This window comes from Tiliqua scincoides, chromosome 3 (genome assembly GCF_035046505.1).
Source record: "Tiliqua scincoides isolate rTilSci1 chromosome 3, rTilSci1.hap2, whole genome shotgun sequence".
NCBI lineage: Eukaryota > Metazoa > Chordata > Lepidosauria > Squamata > Scincidae > Tiliqua > Tiliqua scincoides.
Genome location: NC_089823.1, coordinates 136,726,750 through 136,744,055, shown reverse-complemented (window position 1 = coordinate 136,744,055; position 17,306 = coordinate 136,726,750). Strand labels below are relative to the sequence as shown.

At 41.9% G+C, this 17,306-nt stretch overlaps 1 protein-coding gene across 6 annotated transcripts in view; it reads left to right on the top strand.

Moving 5' to 3' along the window:
* The window catches only part of KCNMA1 (potassium calcium-activated channel subfamily M alpha 1), a 619,222-nt gene that overhangs the window by 415,363 nt on the left and 186,553 nt on the right, over window positions 1-17,306 (top strand). For all 6 annotated transcript variants that reach the window (XM_066621009.1, XM_066621008.1, XM_066621007.1 and 3 more), the window contains exons 10-12: window positions 11,846-11,956; window positions 15,204-15,309; window positions 16,416-16,498. In XM_066621009.1, coding sequence (XP_066477106.1) covers window positions 11,846-11,956; window positions 15,204-15,309; window positions 16,416-16,498 — 300 coding nt within the window. The remainder of the gene's footprint in view (window positions 1-11,845; window positions 11,957-15,203; window positions 15,310-16,415; window positions 16,499-17,306) is intronic.

The following is a 17,306-nucleotide window of genomic DNA, read 5'->3' as shown; positions in this document are numbered from 1 at the left end:
AAATACCCCAAGGAAGAACAAACTGCTAGAGATCCCTTCCAGAAGGAAACATGGGATTTGATAGCTGTAGTTCCCAGACATAAAAAAGAACTGTGGAGAAACAGAGTAAACAGACAGACAGATAGATAATACAAGTTGACAGGACACCTTGGATTGATTAGATATCCTGATTTAATTCTGAAATATAGAATGGTTTGATTTTATTCCTTTTACCCTAATCATTGGCAAATTATCTCTAGGTTTCTCAAAGTTACAGAAACAGAGAGACAGAACACCATCAGACATGACATCAACCCCTATTAAATTGACTCATGGCACAATTCTAACTCCTGATTGAGCTGGCACAGCCAAACCTGCGCCGGCTCAGAGTGTGCCATCAAGCATTTTTATGGCTACCTGTGAGCCAGCAACACCAGCCCAGTGGTCTGCGCCAGCCTGCTAGCACTGCATCCTGAAGCAGCGCCAGCTGGCTCAGGTAATGTTACACCAGGCAGCACGGCAAGACCTTCTGCCGGTCATTTTAAAGGTGTCTGTGCTGGTTGCAGGAGCCATTCTGAAGGTCCCTGCAGCTTCTGGAAGGTCTTGGCAGGATTCAGAGATATTTTAGCACTTCCTGCTGCACTCTGCTGGTGTCCTGAGGGTCTCTGCTGGATTCTTCTGATGTACTTTTACCTATCCCCATTCATCCCATAGGTTCAATGGTTCATTATCTGCATATTTGCGATCCACTAGGTTTTCCAGGAACCTAAGTCTAGTGGATGACAAGAACTGACCATAGCTGGTGTGGATCTGAGAAGCCGTATAGGGACAGCCGAGGAGACCTCCATCCATCTTCTGAGCTGCACTGGATGCAGTTTAGGCCATGCGGCCATGCACCCATGCAGCTTAGGATTGGGCTGTTAGTAGTACAGACTAATTAATACATTTTTATCAAGATGAGAATATGACTTGGGCTACTTTCCTGTCCTGTAGACTATCCTATAAAATCTTATAGCAATCACTGTGCTGTTCCCCAGTTCCAGGTGAATTTCATCTTAGACATACTAATGTATTGTCATGATTAAGTATATGAGATATGAACTGTACGTCCTGCTTCAAATCTCAGCACAGTAATGAACCCACTGAATTTCCTGTGTATTATATTAGTAATATTTTTATATTATATAGTGTATTTCTTTATATAGTATATAAATTATACTATATATAATTTATATAAATTATATAGTAATTCCTGTGTATTATATAGTAATATTTTAATTACTACTTTTATATAGTAATCACTTTTCTGTTATAAAAAAAACTCTTGAAGCAATTCTCAAAAAGTAAAAACAATATAAAACCGTGTTGCTAAAACTGGATGCATATCAGAGATGCAGAATACAAAAAACAGAGTTACAGCCCAATCCTGTGCATGTCTACTTGGAAGTAAGCCTCAATGAGTTCAATGGGGTCACTTCCAGGCACGTTTACATAGGATTGCAGCCTTAAAATGACACAGAGAAATACCAAGGAAAGGTACCAAGAAGACCTCCTGGTGGTTCGACAGCACACTGCTCTCTCTGAAATGTTCAAAAGAAAGATGAGAAAAGTCACAAAAGCCCTGTCACTCCACAGCTTCATCCAAAATATTCTTGTGATGGACAAAAAACATTAGTGTGCTTTGAATAATTATCCCCCACCAGTGAACCAGCAAAAATGTTACCCTACATGTCTCTGGCTAAAAGAATAGTTGGCCCCTTTCCTGGAAGCCTGCAATTTGATGTGCTAGGAAGGAGTGCTTCTGGCTGAAGGAGAGGAGGGATGAAGCTTGGAGCATCCAAACGCACAGTTTTCTGTTTCTACATCTCAGTCTGATAAATAATGGTTGTCCATTGCAAATCTTGTAAGCAACTTGCAGCCTCTTGTTCTGCCAGTGTAATGTCATGTAAGGCTAATGTAATGGACCTCTTCCACTGAATTCTTCTTTTAGGGGCGCAGTCCTACTGCAACCTTGGACCGGTGCAAGTCCCTTGCGCCGGCCCAGGAAGGTTGCAAATGTGGCATAAGGCACGTTTGCACCTCCTTGAAGGTCAGCTGGGCTGGCACAGCGATGCACGCCGGCCCACGGAGGCTGAATCCTGCCTCCTTGCCAACCTGCAAAGGGAGGCTTGCGTCAGCTAAGCTCGACTAACACAAGGGTCTGGGGAGCGTGGGGAGGAGGCAGGAGGGAGGCTTTCGCTCTCCTCCGACTTATGTCACCTCCGGAGGTGGTGCAAGTTCAGGGAGACCCATTGGGGCTGCAGTGGCTTACCCAGGGGGGGAGGGGGTAAGGAGAAGAGTTTCCCCTTACCTCTGGCTGAGCCACTTTGGTCCCCTATCTTGCACCGGATACAGCGCAGGCTCCCTGGCCTGCCTGTTCCAGTGCAAAATAGGACTGTGCTGCACTTGAAAAACTGATATACATGGACATATCTAATCCATGGAAACATACTACAAAGTGCATTAACGTAAGTGATTTTCTTGCACTTGGAGGACTTTTTGTTTAATTACTTTGCATGTAATCCAGGTGAAACTGGGTTGTATGGATGTTCTCACCACTTGTTTGAATCATGCACCAATAAGAGTTCAGTTCACTCAGGGGTGGCATTATTTTAAATTTAGCTATGACTTTGTGTGAGTGAATGAATGAATGAGGACATAAGATTCTCAGAAATGTTTAAAAGCCTATAAAAATAAAACAAAAAAACAGTAGAGTATTGTTTCCTTTTTATATCTCTTTAATTGTAGCTCTTATCAGCATAGGTCAAACCATCACCTTTTTTAAATTTTAAAAGAGACTTGTGCCTTTGGCACATGTACCTACTACATTGGCCTTTTTGTTGTTTATAACAGTAGTTATCCAATATCACTGATTCAACAGAGTACACACAGGGCAGCCAGATTGGCGCTGGGGCTTAAATCCAGCTCTCCTTCCCAAATACCAGATCCATGGGATTGGGGTTTAAAGAAATTAGCTGCACACACACAGCCTTGATGAATTAGACTGTGGGACTCACGTGCACAGCATTCATTTATATGCATAATTCCCTAGTCACTGAGGAATATACATGCTGAAGCCTGCTTCAGCACATATATAGCCCCGGTCTGGATTGAGATGTGTGTGAGGAACCGGGAAGTTGGCTAGATAGAAGGATCTCCTGAGGAATAATCAAATGAGATCTGAAACACACTGCAGGTGGACATTCCCCTGTCTTTCTCCAAAAACACCTCTGAGAAGGAGTTTTTAGATGAAGAAAAAAATCAAGACTTCTTAAATGCGTGGGCCTACAATTTAAGTTTCTGAGGCAGGAGAAAGATCCTCCCTAAACACTCTGGGCACATCCACATGTTCCTGTTGATCATGATATAATGGTTACAGGTGCCATCATATAGACACGCATACCCTAGATTAAGCACGACTGAAGACAGTGAGACTTTCCTCTAGGTAGACATATATAGGATTGCCCTATGAGGCTGTCAACTGCTTAGACCAGTTTCCTACAGGGAGTTGGGAACCAGGTAAGTGTGTTTGCATAGGCATGGAGGGAGGCAGCGACATTGCTGCAGAGAGCACAGCGCTGCTATTACCAAGGGGCTTTTTTACTTACCTGGGTGGGCAGTACTGGACTCCTGCAGGGTCCTGGAGGCTTGCAGCACCCTCGGATCTCCTTCGCAGCTTGTTTATAAAGCCCCTGTCTAAATGTACCTCCTGTTTTCCCCCAAAACCGGAAGTAGCTTTAAGATACAGGGAGTTCAGAGGAGATCAGAGGGGGCTGCAAGATCAGAGGGGGCAATGGCAGCGCCGTTCTCTGCAGCACCATCGTAACCATTGGGGTAGGACCACTCCCCTTAAGGGGGAATGCCCTGTTTCTGGTTCCCTTGCTGGATCGCAACCTCCCCAGTTTGGGAACCACTGACTTTGAATGGTTTTAATTAATTGATTTAATTGATTGGTTTTTAATTGAGCAATTATTTTTAAATAAATTTGCATGTTACCAAATCCTCAGCATAGATGCTTTCTTCAGATCTTGACGATAATTTACAATTTAATAAGCAAAAGCTATTGTTTAATATTTGCAGGAAAGGCTGCCTGTACTGTTTCCTTTTTATTCCCTAAATCACAATAATCAAAACAGCCTCAAAAATAAGCATATGCCCTTAGCCTAATCAGTTAAAATAGATCCCCATTAATTAATCAATTAAAGCTTCAGTTGATAAATCTACCAGTTAAATTGGGAGAAGCTTGCAGACCTAGAAAAGAGCTCTCCTTAGTAGTGGCAAGCTTAATTATAATGTCAAGCCATTATTGTAAATTTGCCCTCCAGATAGCCAGCAAACAGTGCAAAGTTTGCTCTTAACTTATAGAATGTGTGAAATTATTTTTGAAAGCTATCCCTATTTTTGAAAGCTATTTTCATAAGAAAAGCAAGGGAAAATAAGAACAAAAAAGTGTGATTTCATGAACTGATTTGGCTTATAATAGCAGGATGTCTTCTCCGTGTTATTATTGCTTCTAGAAGCTCCAGAAATACCTGAATTTCAAAGGATTAGAGCTGTAGATTAAAATCTGGTTGATGCTGATGTGCTGGTGCTAGAAGTGAGATTTCCTCCTCTGGTGCCCTGTCAGCCTCCTGGCTATCATGCCATTCTGGCCACGTGTTCACTGCTCCTAACCCTTTTCTTTTGGACTTTTCTCTAAATTCTTAATTAGTTGACTGAAGATCTAGGTTCTGTTTGTCTGCACCATCACTGTCTCATACAAAAGCAAGAATGTCTGAAGAATAAACAGAATTAGTAAGAGAGCACATGAAAAACTAGTTCTTCTGGGCTTGAGTAACATTGTTAAGTTTTCATTGATGTGGCCTCAAACAGTACAAGACAAGAGAAACGGAGCATGTTGAGTTGCCCTCAGAATTCAGCCTGAAGTGAATTTGAGGATTCTTTCTCACATCAAGTGTCAGAAATTTCACAGACACCAAAAGCGCTTTGATAAATTGGACACAAAACCTTTTCAGATGAGACTATTTATACCTAAAGTGTTGTCTAAAGCAAAGTTTTGAAGTTAATTTTGTGATTCATTTTTTTGAGGAATTTTAAGGGAAGGAAAAATCTCTTCCTTTATAGCCAATTAAATTTGTTCACATGTTCTCTTTCTCAATATGTGTATATTTCCCAGCCATATTGTAGTTTATCGTGGAAGACACATTCCAGAAGAACAGAGTTTGGGATTTACTCATTGAACTGCTGTTAGGGTTCCTGACGTATTTCATTTTCTCTCTGTCTACATCAGATTGTTTCTGTCTTAGTAATGAGCGTTCAGATCTAACTTCACTATTTAAAAAAATAAAGCAGAGGTGCTGAGCTGCAGATGTTTTTTAAGGTCTTTCTTAAACCAGAGCCCCTATTTTAAGGAATCAAAAATGGCAAATGTGCCCAATATGTGTGATGAATCATAGTCAAGAACGATGCATGTTTGGATTGTCCTAGCTTCAAATTGTCTTCAAGCTTGCCAATTACCAGAGTGCAGACAGGGAAGCAGAGAGAACTGGAGAAATGGTGGGCGGTCAGTAAATGAAGGCATGGTTTGGAAGCTTAGAAGGAAGACAGGAAAAGAGAGACTCCAGCATATGTATTTGATATAAATATTATAGTTATACAGAGACAGTTAGATCAATATATGTCACATTTCATTTACTTGCTCGACAAAATGAACACAACATAGTCAGTGGATGTTGAACAGAATTTGCAGTTTACTCGCTATGATTTACTTTGATGGGATGGCAAGGGTGACTTTTTAAGAGGCTCTTTATATTTGTTCCAGTGTAATAGATGTCATTTTCCTTTGAAAATAAACAGCCAAGAAAGCTTTGCATTTTGTGTTGTTTGCCTGTGAATGTACTGCACAGAGCATAGAGATCCCACCTCAAGGATTATACTGTTGTTGCCATTGTTTTAATTTGCAGTTTAGTTTACATGGTCTAACTGGTCTTCATTGATCTTCCTTCAGGGTACTCTTAGTCTTGTTGAACATCTTGTGGTTGGTGAAATTGATGTGGTAATTATTGTTGACAAAGATATTTGTATGAAGAAAAATGTAGCCCACGTCTAAGTTGTAAATGATCCAACAAGTTTCAGCCATGGTGCTTTGATCATGCTCTCAATCACATGAAGTACTAAATTGATAATTCCAAAACTTTGCACTGACTTAACACTAGGGTGTTGTGAACAAAGTGCAAGTGTGCCGTGAAAAATTAATTTAAAGTAAAAAAAAAAAATTAGATGATCCCACACCCTTTCCATCTGTTCATGGTCTTGTCTCCTTCCTCTCTGCTGAGGACAGATAGTTCTACTTCAGCTCTGCTTTGGTACTGTTAGCACATTCAACTACTCCCAGAATTACTCATCATTGGGTAATGATACTTGTTGAATCTCTGCATGACCCAGAGTCCTTCTGATCAGGAAGTGACTCAGGGCCCAGTCCTATCCAACTTTCCAGCACCGGTGCAGCTGCAGTGCAGCCCCAAGATAAGGGAACAAATGTTCCCTTACCTTGTGGAGGCCTCCATAACTACCCTTCCACCACAAGTTGCAGCGCACACTCCATTGGCATGACTACACCAAGCCTGGAAAGTTGGATAGGATTTGGTCCTCATGCAGGAACACAAGGGATGGACTTCTTGAAGAGCACCTCCTGATTTTAGAAATGGGCTATGTCAGAATGCCAGATGCAAGGGAGGGCACCAGGATGCAGGTTTCTTGTTATCTGGTGCGCTCCTTGGGGCATTTGGTTGGCCATTGTGAGATACAGGAAGCTGGACTAGATAGGCCTATGGCCCGATCCAGTGGGGATATTCTTATGTTCTTATGAGAATTGGCACTTGTTCCTTATACCTAAAAATAAACTTTTGGGTCTAAAAGCAAAGTGTACCTCCAACGTTAATCTCCAAAGTAAAGTTTGCCTCACATGTTTGGAAAATACTCCACTAAATGTTAAAACCAGAGTGTGGAGAGTCTGTCTTATTAGCAGTGTATTTTGGAGACTGGTAGATTGCATTTGGTTTGGTGGGTCATGAACATAGAACTGATGTGAAAGTAGGAACCAAATAACTCCTATATTGTAAGAACTGGTCCAGAGAATAAAAGAGTTGAGAGAAGTTACTAAACAATTTCCTGTAAAATGCTACACTGTTGATCTGAACTAGGAGTAACTGTGGATATTCCAGTTTTGGCTGTAATATCTAATTGCTGCTTTCCCACAGCACTGTATTCTTGAACTGAGGAAAATCACCACATGTGAATCTAATTAATAGGCTGTGTCAGAGGTTGACAGCAACTGTTACCCTGCACATGTCTGATCTCGGAAGCTAAGCAGGGTCAGGCCTGGTTAGTACTTGGATGGGAGACCGCCGGAGAATACCGGGTGCTGTAGGCTTATACCATAGTCTTTCGAGACTGAAGGTTGCCAACCATCAGAGGTTGACCAGGTTAGGCATTGTCTGAGTGCCCATGAGATTTCCAGGGCCAACCCCCCACCACTTATGTTTCTGTGGTGGTTCAGGATGTTCTCGTGGTTTTACTCAACTGCAAACATTTGAGAATCTGGTCTTTTTAAACTGGGATAAGGGACCAGAAGGACGAAACTCCTTTAATTTAGCAGGTTGTTTTAGCACAAAAATCTGTATCTTTAGTGCAGCTGTATAGTGTGTTATTAGGGCTGCTCATAATGAGGCCCTTATTTGTTTTTTCTTTTAGTTTCTGTAGTAATGAGGTTTGGATTTTTTGTTTGTTAATTGTTTTGTTTGATTTTTCATCTGTATATTGCTGAATGTATTCTCTAAGCTTGAATATTGTGCTTTCAATTAGATATTTAATAAGATTGCTATATAATATTGTCTCTAGACTCAATTTGGAATTTCTTCAGTATTTGTAATGATGGATTTCCATTTCATATCCTATTAGATTAATTGACTTTTTATTATTCAGATAATAAACAGGTTTAAAAAACAGATATTACCTTATATGTTATGCATCTCTTATTTTTTCCTGATCTAATTATGTTCTTTTTCATGAGCAGTTGTTAAAAGGTTGCGTGGAGTTAGCAATTTTTGGACTGAATTGTAGCCAGTCCCACTCTAGCTGCTTGTAACTGTTTTCATGAAACAAAGTCCCCCTCCCTCACCTTGATGTGGATGGGGAGAACCCCAGTGCACAGTGTTTTTCCCCTCAGAAGGAAAGTATCTCAGAAATAGGGTAGGACTATGACAAGAGCCTCCGGACTCTGGCCCGCAGGCTGAAACTGGTGCACCTAAATAATCATTCCAGGTGTAGTGCAGCAGTGGTGAAGCCATACTATTCCGCCTTGCAGCCACCTTTCTTCATGTTGGATCATTGCAGAGCCTTGCGCTGGGGCCATGTCCCCAGGAAATCAGAGTGCATAGCCTTCTGGAGTGATATGCACTGGACGTGGCTCCCTGGCAGGGTAAAGAAAGGTGGCTGCAAGGTGGAACAGTTAGGCAGAATTCAGGCCGCAGTTTGGAGACCACTGGTTTATATTATCGTCTCCTGCTTCCTCCTTGTCTGGGAGGGCAAGAAGGAGGTAGAGGCAGAGTGACCTTCTGTACCCCTTGCCTCGGTCTCTGCTGGATACGAACTGGAAGGAGCCTGCCGGGTCCTCGTCTGCTCCCAGCACTCTCCACCCCAGCATGTCTGTTTCAAGAAGCAGCTGGGCAGGAAGGAGCAGGCCATGGAACCGAAGGCAAGAGGAGCATACTCTTCCCTTCCCCCTTGCCCAGCCTGGTTTAAATGACTGGGCCTGCAAGGAGGAGGTGGTGCCAGGGCATACAGAGACAAGGAGGGGGGAAAAAGAGTGGGTTGAAATTAAACCACCATTACCTTCATCACGCTGCTGAAGGGAGCAACCCCGTATGAGGACAACAGCGACGGGTGGCCTGCTATATTGACTGCTGCACAAAAGAGACATTGGTTCTGTTAATGTCTTTGTGTCTTGTTTCATTAATATCCCACCCTTCTTTCATACTGTTTAATTTCTGTCACATCTCCATTTCCCAGTTTTTTTCCCCAGGCTCTTAAGGTGCTCATTGTATCCCCCCCCCCCCATTCACATACAGTTTCTTTGTTCTTGCCCTCTGTATCAGATGGTGTGACTGTAGCACACATGTATGCCTGAAATTAACAATGAAAGTCCTGGATTAAGCATATAGATAGAATAATTATAGTGATTTTTGAAGGAAAAAAAAACCAGTCTGCAGACATAACAAGCTCTTTCTGGCCCATTGAGGAAAGCAGTGTTACATAAGATGTGCTGTATTTATATAATGCTGCACTTTCATTGTAACTAATGACAGTACTGGACGTATAAGTACCTTAGATGGTGATTTTAACGACGTCTTTGTACTTGTTATTGATTTATCCATTGTTCTGCCTCATTATCCTTCAGCAACAAGACCCTCACAATTATCTTTCACATCCTTAGTCAGATGCCAAATTATGAAACCAGGGCAGGCACTTGCAACAGCCCCTAATAGTAAATTGCAGAAATGGGGATTACTTGCTGCCTATCTCTCATTGCTTCCAGCCAATGCTTTTTACCTCCACATTCATTGGAATGTGTTCAGAACAATTATGAAGCAGGAGTGACTTGGATGGTCTAAATGTTACCTTTGAAAGTTCTTTGCTTATTATCTGCCACCTGCTAGCGGTTCAGATGCCAGCTGACAAGAATGCAGAATTGAACAACCAAGGAGTAGGCTTGGTGGCCCTCCATGAAATCAGAATGCTGAACAGTTCTCTTCCACTGTGCTAACCAAATAAACTTCAGCCATACCCTCTTCTGTTTCAATCATTTGCTTGCGGATGAATGCAAACATCCGTCACCAATTGGCAACTTACCACACTATGTGTGTAAAGACTAATAAGCCATTTCTGCCCAACGTTGCATATATTGTAGGCAACAGGGACCAAATGTGTACATCTGTGGGCCAGGCAAAAATGGGTTAAGGAAGCTTGTTGCTTGTACTGGCCTTCCAAGTCATGAATCTCCCTTCCATGTTTGTTGAGAAATCTGGGGAAACAAAGAAATGACAAAATTCCCCTCATTCACTGGAAAACTTAGATAACCAGTATACCAACTGGCTATATTTGTACTGTAGTAGAATACTGGTAAGTAATCATCTCTGTTTACCCAATTTTTCACCAGATGAAATTACAAGAGGCACAGAATTTATTTTCATGCCAAAGGCATGAAAGTACAATGCCGCACGTACAGCCAAACGTTTTGTACTTATGAATAATGAAAACAGTGGCTTAACCTGTTCTAACCCTTTGGTTGATGGTTCAATCCACTTTTTAAAGGTTGTTTTACAAACTAGCTAAGAAAAAGTTAGTACAATTGTCAACACTGTATAGCGATCGTTAGGCATTACTTAAAAATAAACCTCATTGATTACAGTTGAGTCTGCTAGCCCTCAGTGGTAAAACCACACTTACCTGAAGTACAACTAAGTACTGTAGAACTCAAGGGGACTTAGGCCCAATCCTATCCATCTTTCCAGCACCAATGTAGCTATGCTGACAGGGTGTGTGATGCATCCTGCGGGGGGGGGGTGTGAGGGGGGCAGCTAAGGCCACCTTAAGGTAAGGGAACATTTGTTCCTTACTTTAGGACTGCATGGAAGCTAAATCAGCGCTGAAAGGTTAGATAGGATTGAGCACTTAATTCCCAAAAATGGTTTTAAAAAATCATTTTAAAAAATGGTTAGGATTGATATAGAAGACATTGGAGACCATATCTTCAAACATTATAAAATTGTGGTATATTCCTTGGGAGAAACCTAACTATCTGATTGCACCTGTGCTCAATGATTTGTTAAAGCTGTAATTCTAATCATAATTACTATGAAATGAGCTCCATTGAATTAGGTGAAGTTCACTTCTATGTAAACATGTTAAGGCTTGGATTGTAAATATGCTTTCACTGCATTTTGGAGTCACTGATTCTCTCCCCTCCCCCTCTCTCTGTGTGTTCTTTTTCATTTAGTGTGTGTATAGGAACAGAGCACTAAGACTAGACATTTTGCCTTCATTGGCAAAAATATGTTCCTGTCGCATTGTTCTACATAAAAAAACTGATCATTTCAAGGAGAGCTGTAGTTTCGTTATATACTGAAGGGTTACATCTGAAATGACAGTGTAAATAGTTTGTCTGGATGGAAAGAGGGTGAAGGTGTGGCTCCCGAGGGGACCAAATAACAGGCTTGTATGTCTGTGTAGTTGGGTGGTTTAGGGTGTGCCCTATGGCCTGTTCGTATTTCATTTCTGCATGTTGCAGATGCTACGCATAGTTATATGAACACCGAGCACCCACACATATATACATACACACATGTATATACATGTACATACACACATATATATACACGCACACATACACGTGCAGATATTAGTATTATTACTATTACTATTATAGAATTATATAATGATATCATAGAGTGACATTTTGTGATGTCAGCTTTCAAAGTATGTAGTTAATTGCATAACTGTTGGCCATTTTCTTACAATAGCTTTTTGCTGCATTAGGGAAGGGACTGCAGGAGTAGGTTGGTCTCTGAACATTCTGTGGTATTCCCTCTATCTTTTTTCAGGAATTAACTGAAGGCATATTGGTAGATTAGTGCTTCTTTTTACTTCTTTCTAATTCCCCCCGCCCCCAGCAATGAAGTCATCCTTTTCTCTCTCTAGTAGGGTTCCTTGTGTTTCTTTTTGGTTTTTTCTTCAGCAAACTTAACTGTGCCTTTTTTTTCTGTCCCAGGCACATTGTTGTCTGTGGCCACATCACATTGGAAAGTGTGTCCAACTTCCTGAAGGACTTCCTGCACAAGGACAGGGATGATGTGAACGTAGAAATTGTCTTTCTGCACAAGTAAGTGACCCTTCAGATCATAATATTATGCTATAAGTTTATATTGTTCAGATCATAGTCTCAGAGAGAGAAAGAGAGAGTACACCATGTGAGCCCAGAAGGATACATCTCTGATAGCCTATAGCCTGGAGTATAAAATGAGATTTAGCACTTTGCACTGCACTGCTTTTAGCGGAAGTCTTTTTTGCCCATGTCCTGGGACCTTAGCACTACACTCACACAGCTAAGCAAGCACTCCCAAAAGATGAACTGTAACTGTACAAAAGCCCAAGTGAAGATGCTTTGAGAACAAGAAATTATGCAGTCCCTGAGTTAGTCCAACCAAGCTCTGGGAAGCTCTTCAACCCAAACAACCTGTAGCTTATGTATAGCCTTTTTACAGAACTCCCCTAGCCTCTGTTTTCTTGACATTTTTTAGTGAGGCCTAAAACTTCAGGAGAAGTTGAAGTCTTCAGTAGTGGCATAGCTAAGGGTGTAGCAATTGCACCAGGCAACAAGCTTTCAGGGGCCAACAAGCTGAGTTTGACACTAGTGGCCAAAATTGTGAAAACCTTGGCATATACAAAGAATACCACCATGTTATACATCATTGGAGAGGTAATTTAATGCAGAATGCAACGAAACAAACCACATTAGAATATATGTATTCTTTCAAAAGTTATGGCCAATTAAACAGAAAATGAAAACACAACTGCCTTATGGGAAAAAGCAAATGACCAATGAGGCTGATTGTTTTGAGAGCCAATGAGATGTAATTATGATGCAACATGGAACCAATCAGGTAAAATGAGTCAGTTCTTATTTCCATGTATTGTATTACAGTTACTCCTGCTAACTGAGTAAAGAGGCACTTTTTCCAAGTGTTACTCTTCTGTTTAGCAAGGGGAGAATAACCGTCCCTCTTCATTCTAGCACAGTGTCTCTAACCGATAAGGGGCACACGTATTATTTATTTATTTAATTGAATTTGATTCTGTTGTTGGGGACAAACCACAAAATCTTTTTTTGAACTCAGATAGAAACAGATGCTTTAGCTATGCCACTGACTGGTGGGGAGGTGGCAGAGCAAGTGGGTGGTGAGCTGCTGGGGGAGAAGGTGGGTTTCCCCCCCCCCCAATTTTCACTTTTTTTCAAAGCCCGTGGGTGACCTCACTTCCAGTTACGACATCACTTCCAGGGCATCATTTTGAGCTTGGCACTGGCGACATGATCACTAGCTACACCACTGGTGTTCGGCTCTTCCTTCCTTCCCTTCTACTCACTCTAATTCACTTGTCTGCTGGCCTCCAACCTTCCCACCTAGATTCAGACACGTTATCACAGTGCTGCCAACAATGAGTGCAGACTGTGAGCCAGCACTCGTCAAGAACCTAATCTATCCCAAAACTAAAATTTTATTATTTGTTTTATGCTGCAAACATTATAATTGGAAGCTTCCATAGTACCACAGAGTAGAACAGAAGAAGCAAAAGCAGCCATATTGATGTCTGGATGTATACAGGAGGTGCATGTGTGGCTATATAGCTGGGCTTCAGTGTCTTCAAACCAGCATTAATTGCCTAGAAATGCCCTTGCCAACACTCATGAGTGCTTAAAGTAGCCACTGTTTGTCACAAGCATGCCATTACAATAAAAGCCAACATCAAAATTGGCATGTTTAACTGAGCAGGCATTTGAGAAAAGAAAAAAGAAAAGAAGCTGTTTGTTTGCAAGGCAGAGAAACCGTCACTATCAGTGCCATTGTAGGCTGTAGGCTGTAAACTGTAGGCTGTTTTACATTGTAGGCTGTAGGCTTTAAAACTGTAGGCTGTTTTAAAATGAGTGATATTAGTGCCTTAACAGCATGCTGCTTCTCCTATCACTCAAAATGATTAAATGGGTTGTAATTCTTTGAGAGGTGCAGAATAAAGCAATGTGCAAATGATATACAGGGTTCAGAGTTTTTAAATCCCTTTTTTTTAAATCCCTTTTTTTTAAATCCCTTTTTTTTAAAGCAAGGGAAGATTATAGAAAGGATCACCTGCAAAGCTCCTAACATTTAAGGTTGTTCCAAACTAGCTAGTCATCATTGACTACAATAGATATTGGGAGAGCAAAATGGGTGTGAGAGACAGAAGGGATAAGAATTAGGGTGTAATCCTATCTTGCGCTGGAACAGGCAAGCCAGGAGGCTTGTGCTGTATCCAGCATGAGATAGGCCACCACAGTGGCTCAGCTGAAAGTAAGGGGAAACTCTTCCCCTTACCCCTGGGCAAACCACTGCAGCCCCTGTGGGTCTCCTAGGACTCCTGAGGTGGCGCAAGTCCAAGGAGAGCAGAGTGTCTTGAAGCCGCTCCGTGCTGCTCGGGGACTAGGGTTGGGATCTGGGTGCCAGCCTTGCCTCCCACTCCCCACCTCCCCTCCCCCTGCCATGGAACTTCTCCCTCCTACCTCCTCCCCACCCACTCCAGAGCCTTGCATCGGCCAAGCTTGGCTGACACAAGACTGGTGTCTCCATCAGCGCGGAGGTTTAAGTCAGTCTCCGCAGGCCAGTGCGCCTCCGCATGCCAACCTAGCCAACTCACAAGGAGGCACAAACATGCTTTAAGGCATGTTTATGGTCCTCTTGGGCTGGTTTATGGCATCTCAGGATTGTTCCCTTAATGATTTTTGTATGAATTTATTCTGGTGCTTTAAATTATGGAATGTGCCTGTGCCTGTGTAAAGTATTACCTTCCAATGAAACCAAATTGTTGTTTCCCTCATAACCTATCTGAAGAGTGTATCTGACTATGTTCAGAGTACCTTTCAATGTTATTGGAACCAAGCTTGGAATGAAATCAGGCCTCTCCACTCCCCTCTTATGCCCAGTCCAGCCTTCAGGAGAAATCTCACCTCAGCTAGGCATTGGCAGTCAGCGTGTCTTCGTCCCACGTGGCAGGCGTCAGTACCTCTGAGCACATGCGACATGTCCTCAGATGGGTACCATTTTAAAAATCTTTCTCATAAAAAGTAGTGAAGTAGCACCCAACATACCGCTACTTTTTGGTTTGTCATCTCCCTGGCATGCAGCATAAAATATTGGCTAGGATAATAAAATATGGATGGTTGGTGACCTTAAACAGAAATAGAAAAGAAAAAAAAAAGACAGAGAAAGTTAGAACAGTTTATGAGTCTTACAAAACACTTGTGTAATTTCTTAACAATATATTTTCAGAAAAACATGATGTTCACAAACTGTTTGTTTTGTTTTTCTTTTTCAATTTAGTATCTCCCCTAACCTTGAGTTGGAAGCTCTTTTTAAACGACACTTCACTCAGGTGGAATTTTTTCAGGGTTCAGTTCTCAATCCACATGACTTGGCTAGAGTAAAGGTAATGTCTCTGCAAATTTTAATACTATCTCACCAGTGAAACCTGGAAACTGTAGTTCTGTGTGGAGAATAGATATATCTTACAAAGTACTGCCAGCACACTCACAAACCTATACTTCCCCAAGAAAAACCAGAACTGTTAAACTGGTATGAAACTATAAACTATATACAGGGTGGTCAAAAAGTCCCTATATAGGGTTAAATGGTGTCAGTCCCAAATTCACACTGCTTAGGGATTTTGTGGCCATTCTGTAGGTTTGAAATGTGGGCATAAAACCTTAAACAATCTGCTGGTCATTCCAACTTCATAACGGGTCAAAATAAACTTTCTGAGGGCACAATCCTAACCAGGTTTACTCAGAAGTAAGTTCTATTTTGTTCAATGGGGCTTACTTTCAGGAAAGTGTGGTTAGGATTGCAGCCTAAGAGATTACCAGTTGAATGAAGTACTAGGCTAAATTGGTGTTGCTTGAGACTGTAAAAAAAATCTCTCTCACTGAAGAGAACTATCACACACACACATACACACAGAACGTAGTTTGAAGTTGCAAAGTCCAGAATTCTACTATCTTGGTGTGCTTCATTCTCTGTAATGTGTTATCTGTCACCTGCATCATCTAGTGTTAGCTTTTAAGTTGCTTCACTATTTGGGGTTCTACTTTTGAGGCAGGTGATTGTTCAAATGTGAACCAGACCTACAATAGCCTGAAAGCTCATTCCCCAATGTTCCTGGGACTTTTCACAACTTTATTGCCAACTTCATGAAAACTTCCCCTGCCTCTTACCACAGAGAGAATCCCTCACCTCCTGCTTCCTCCTACACGTTTTGAAAGTTGGCATAATGGAGAGTGGGAGTCTTTGTCTTTCTTAGGCTGTTACAGTGGAAAATCAAGCTCTTGGGGCCTGCTCTTGCACATGAGAGCCAGTATGAGGTGATAGAGAGCATTGTACTTGGATTGATGAGAGTGGAGTTCCTATCCTGGGTGTGCCATGAAAAATGCACCCCTACTCGCACACTTGCTCACTTAGTGCAGGGATGGCCAGGTGTCTGGGAACATTAAAACATCCAGTTGCAGTTCATGTTTGCTTTCTCCTTTGGTGTCTCAGATAGAGTCAGCAGATGCGTGCCTAATCCTTGCCAACAAATACTGCGCTGACCCAGATGCTGAAGATGCCTCCAATATTATGAGGTAATTTAGAAGAGGTGTCTTTTTAAAGTTATTATTTAATGTCGGTTCGTGAAGCACAGAAACATCCCTTCGAGAGCTTCACCCCCATTTTGGTGCATCCATGCAATCATTTTGCCATGTGCTCTGCTTAAGCAGCCTCTGTGGCTGCATACGAGGAACTAGAATAGCAGCCACGGACAGTAAACAGCCCCACTGAACCTGCACATGGAGGTCTTTGGATCCCAGCCTGTATTTCTGTTTCTGTTCTTAACCCACTTTAAACTTTTTGGATAGGATGTTTTAAAGCCATTTCTGCCCAACGTTGCATATATGCAACAGGGATTAAATGTGTACACCTGTGGGCTGAGCAGAAATGGGTTAAGGTGGTGAAGGCGATGGTGATGATGATTATGGTGTTTGTAATGGCTGCTGTAGGAAGTAAGCAGGAGGTCCACACAGCTGCACCTTCTTCTTTCCTTCTCTGCTTTTCAGGAAGAAATACTTTCTGAAAAGAAAATGAGAATCAGGCATGACAAAAACTGCTCAGATGCTGTGCCCAGTATGATAGGCAGAAATTGCTAAAGCCATCCCCTCTCCTCCTGTTCACTGGTTCAAGGGTCGACTTCCTAACATTTCTGTCATTGCGAATGGCATGCTCCCAAACATAGTGGCTGCCATAGGATCAGACTGTGAAGCATTTACACAGAGCCCCAATTAGCGTGGGAGCAACCATGAAGGCCATTGTCAATTATGCTGACTAGGGACATGAACAGGGTGTCTTCTTCAGTTTGTAGGCAGTTAGTCCCTGTCTTGACTCTGTTTGATTTAA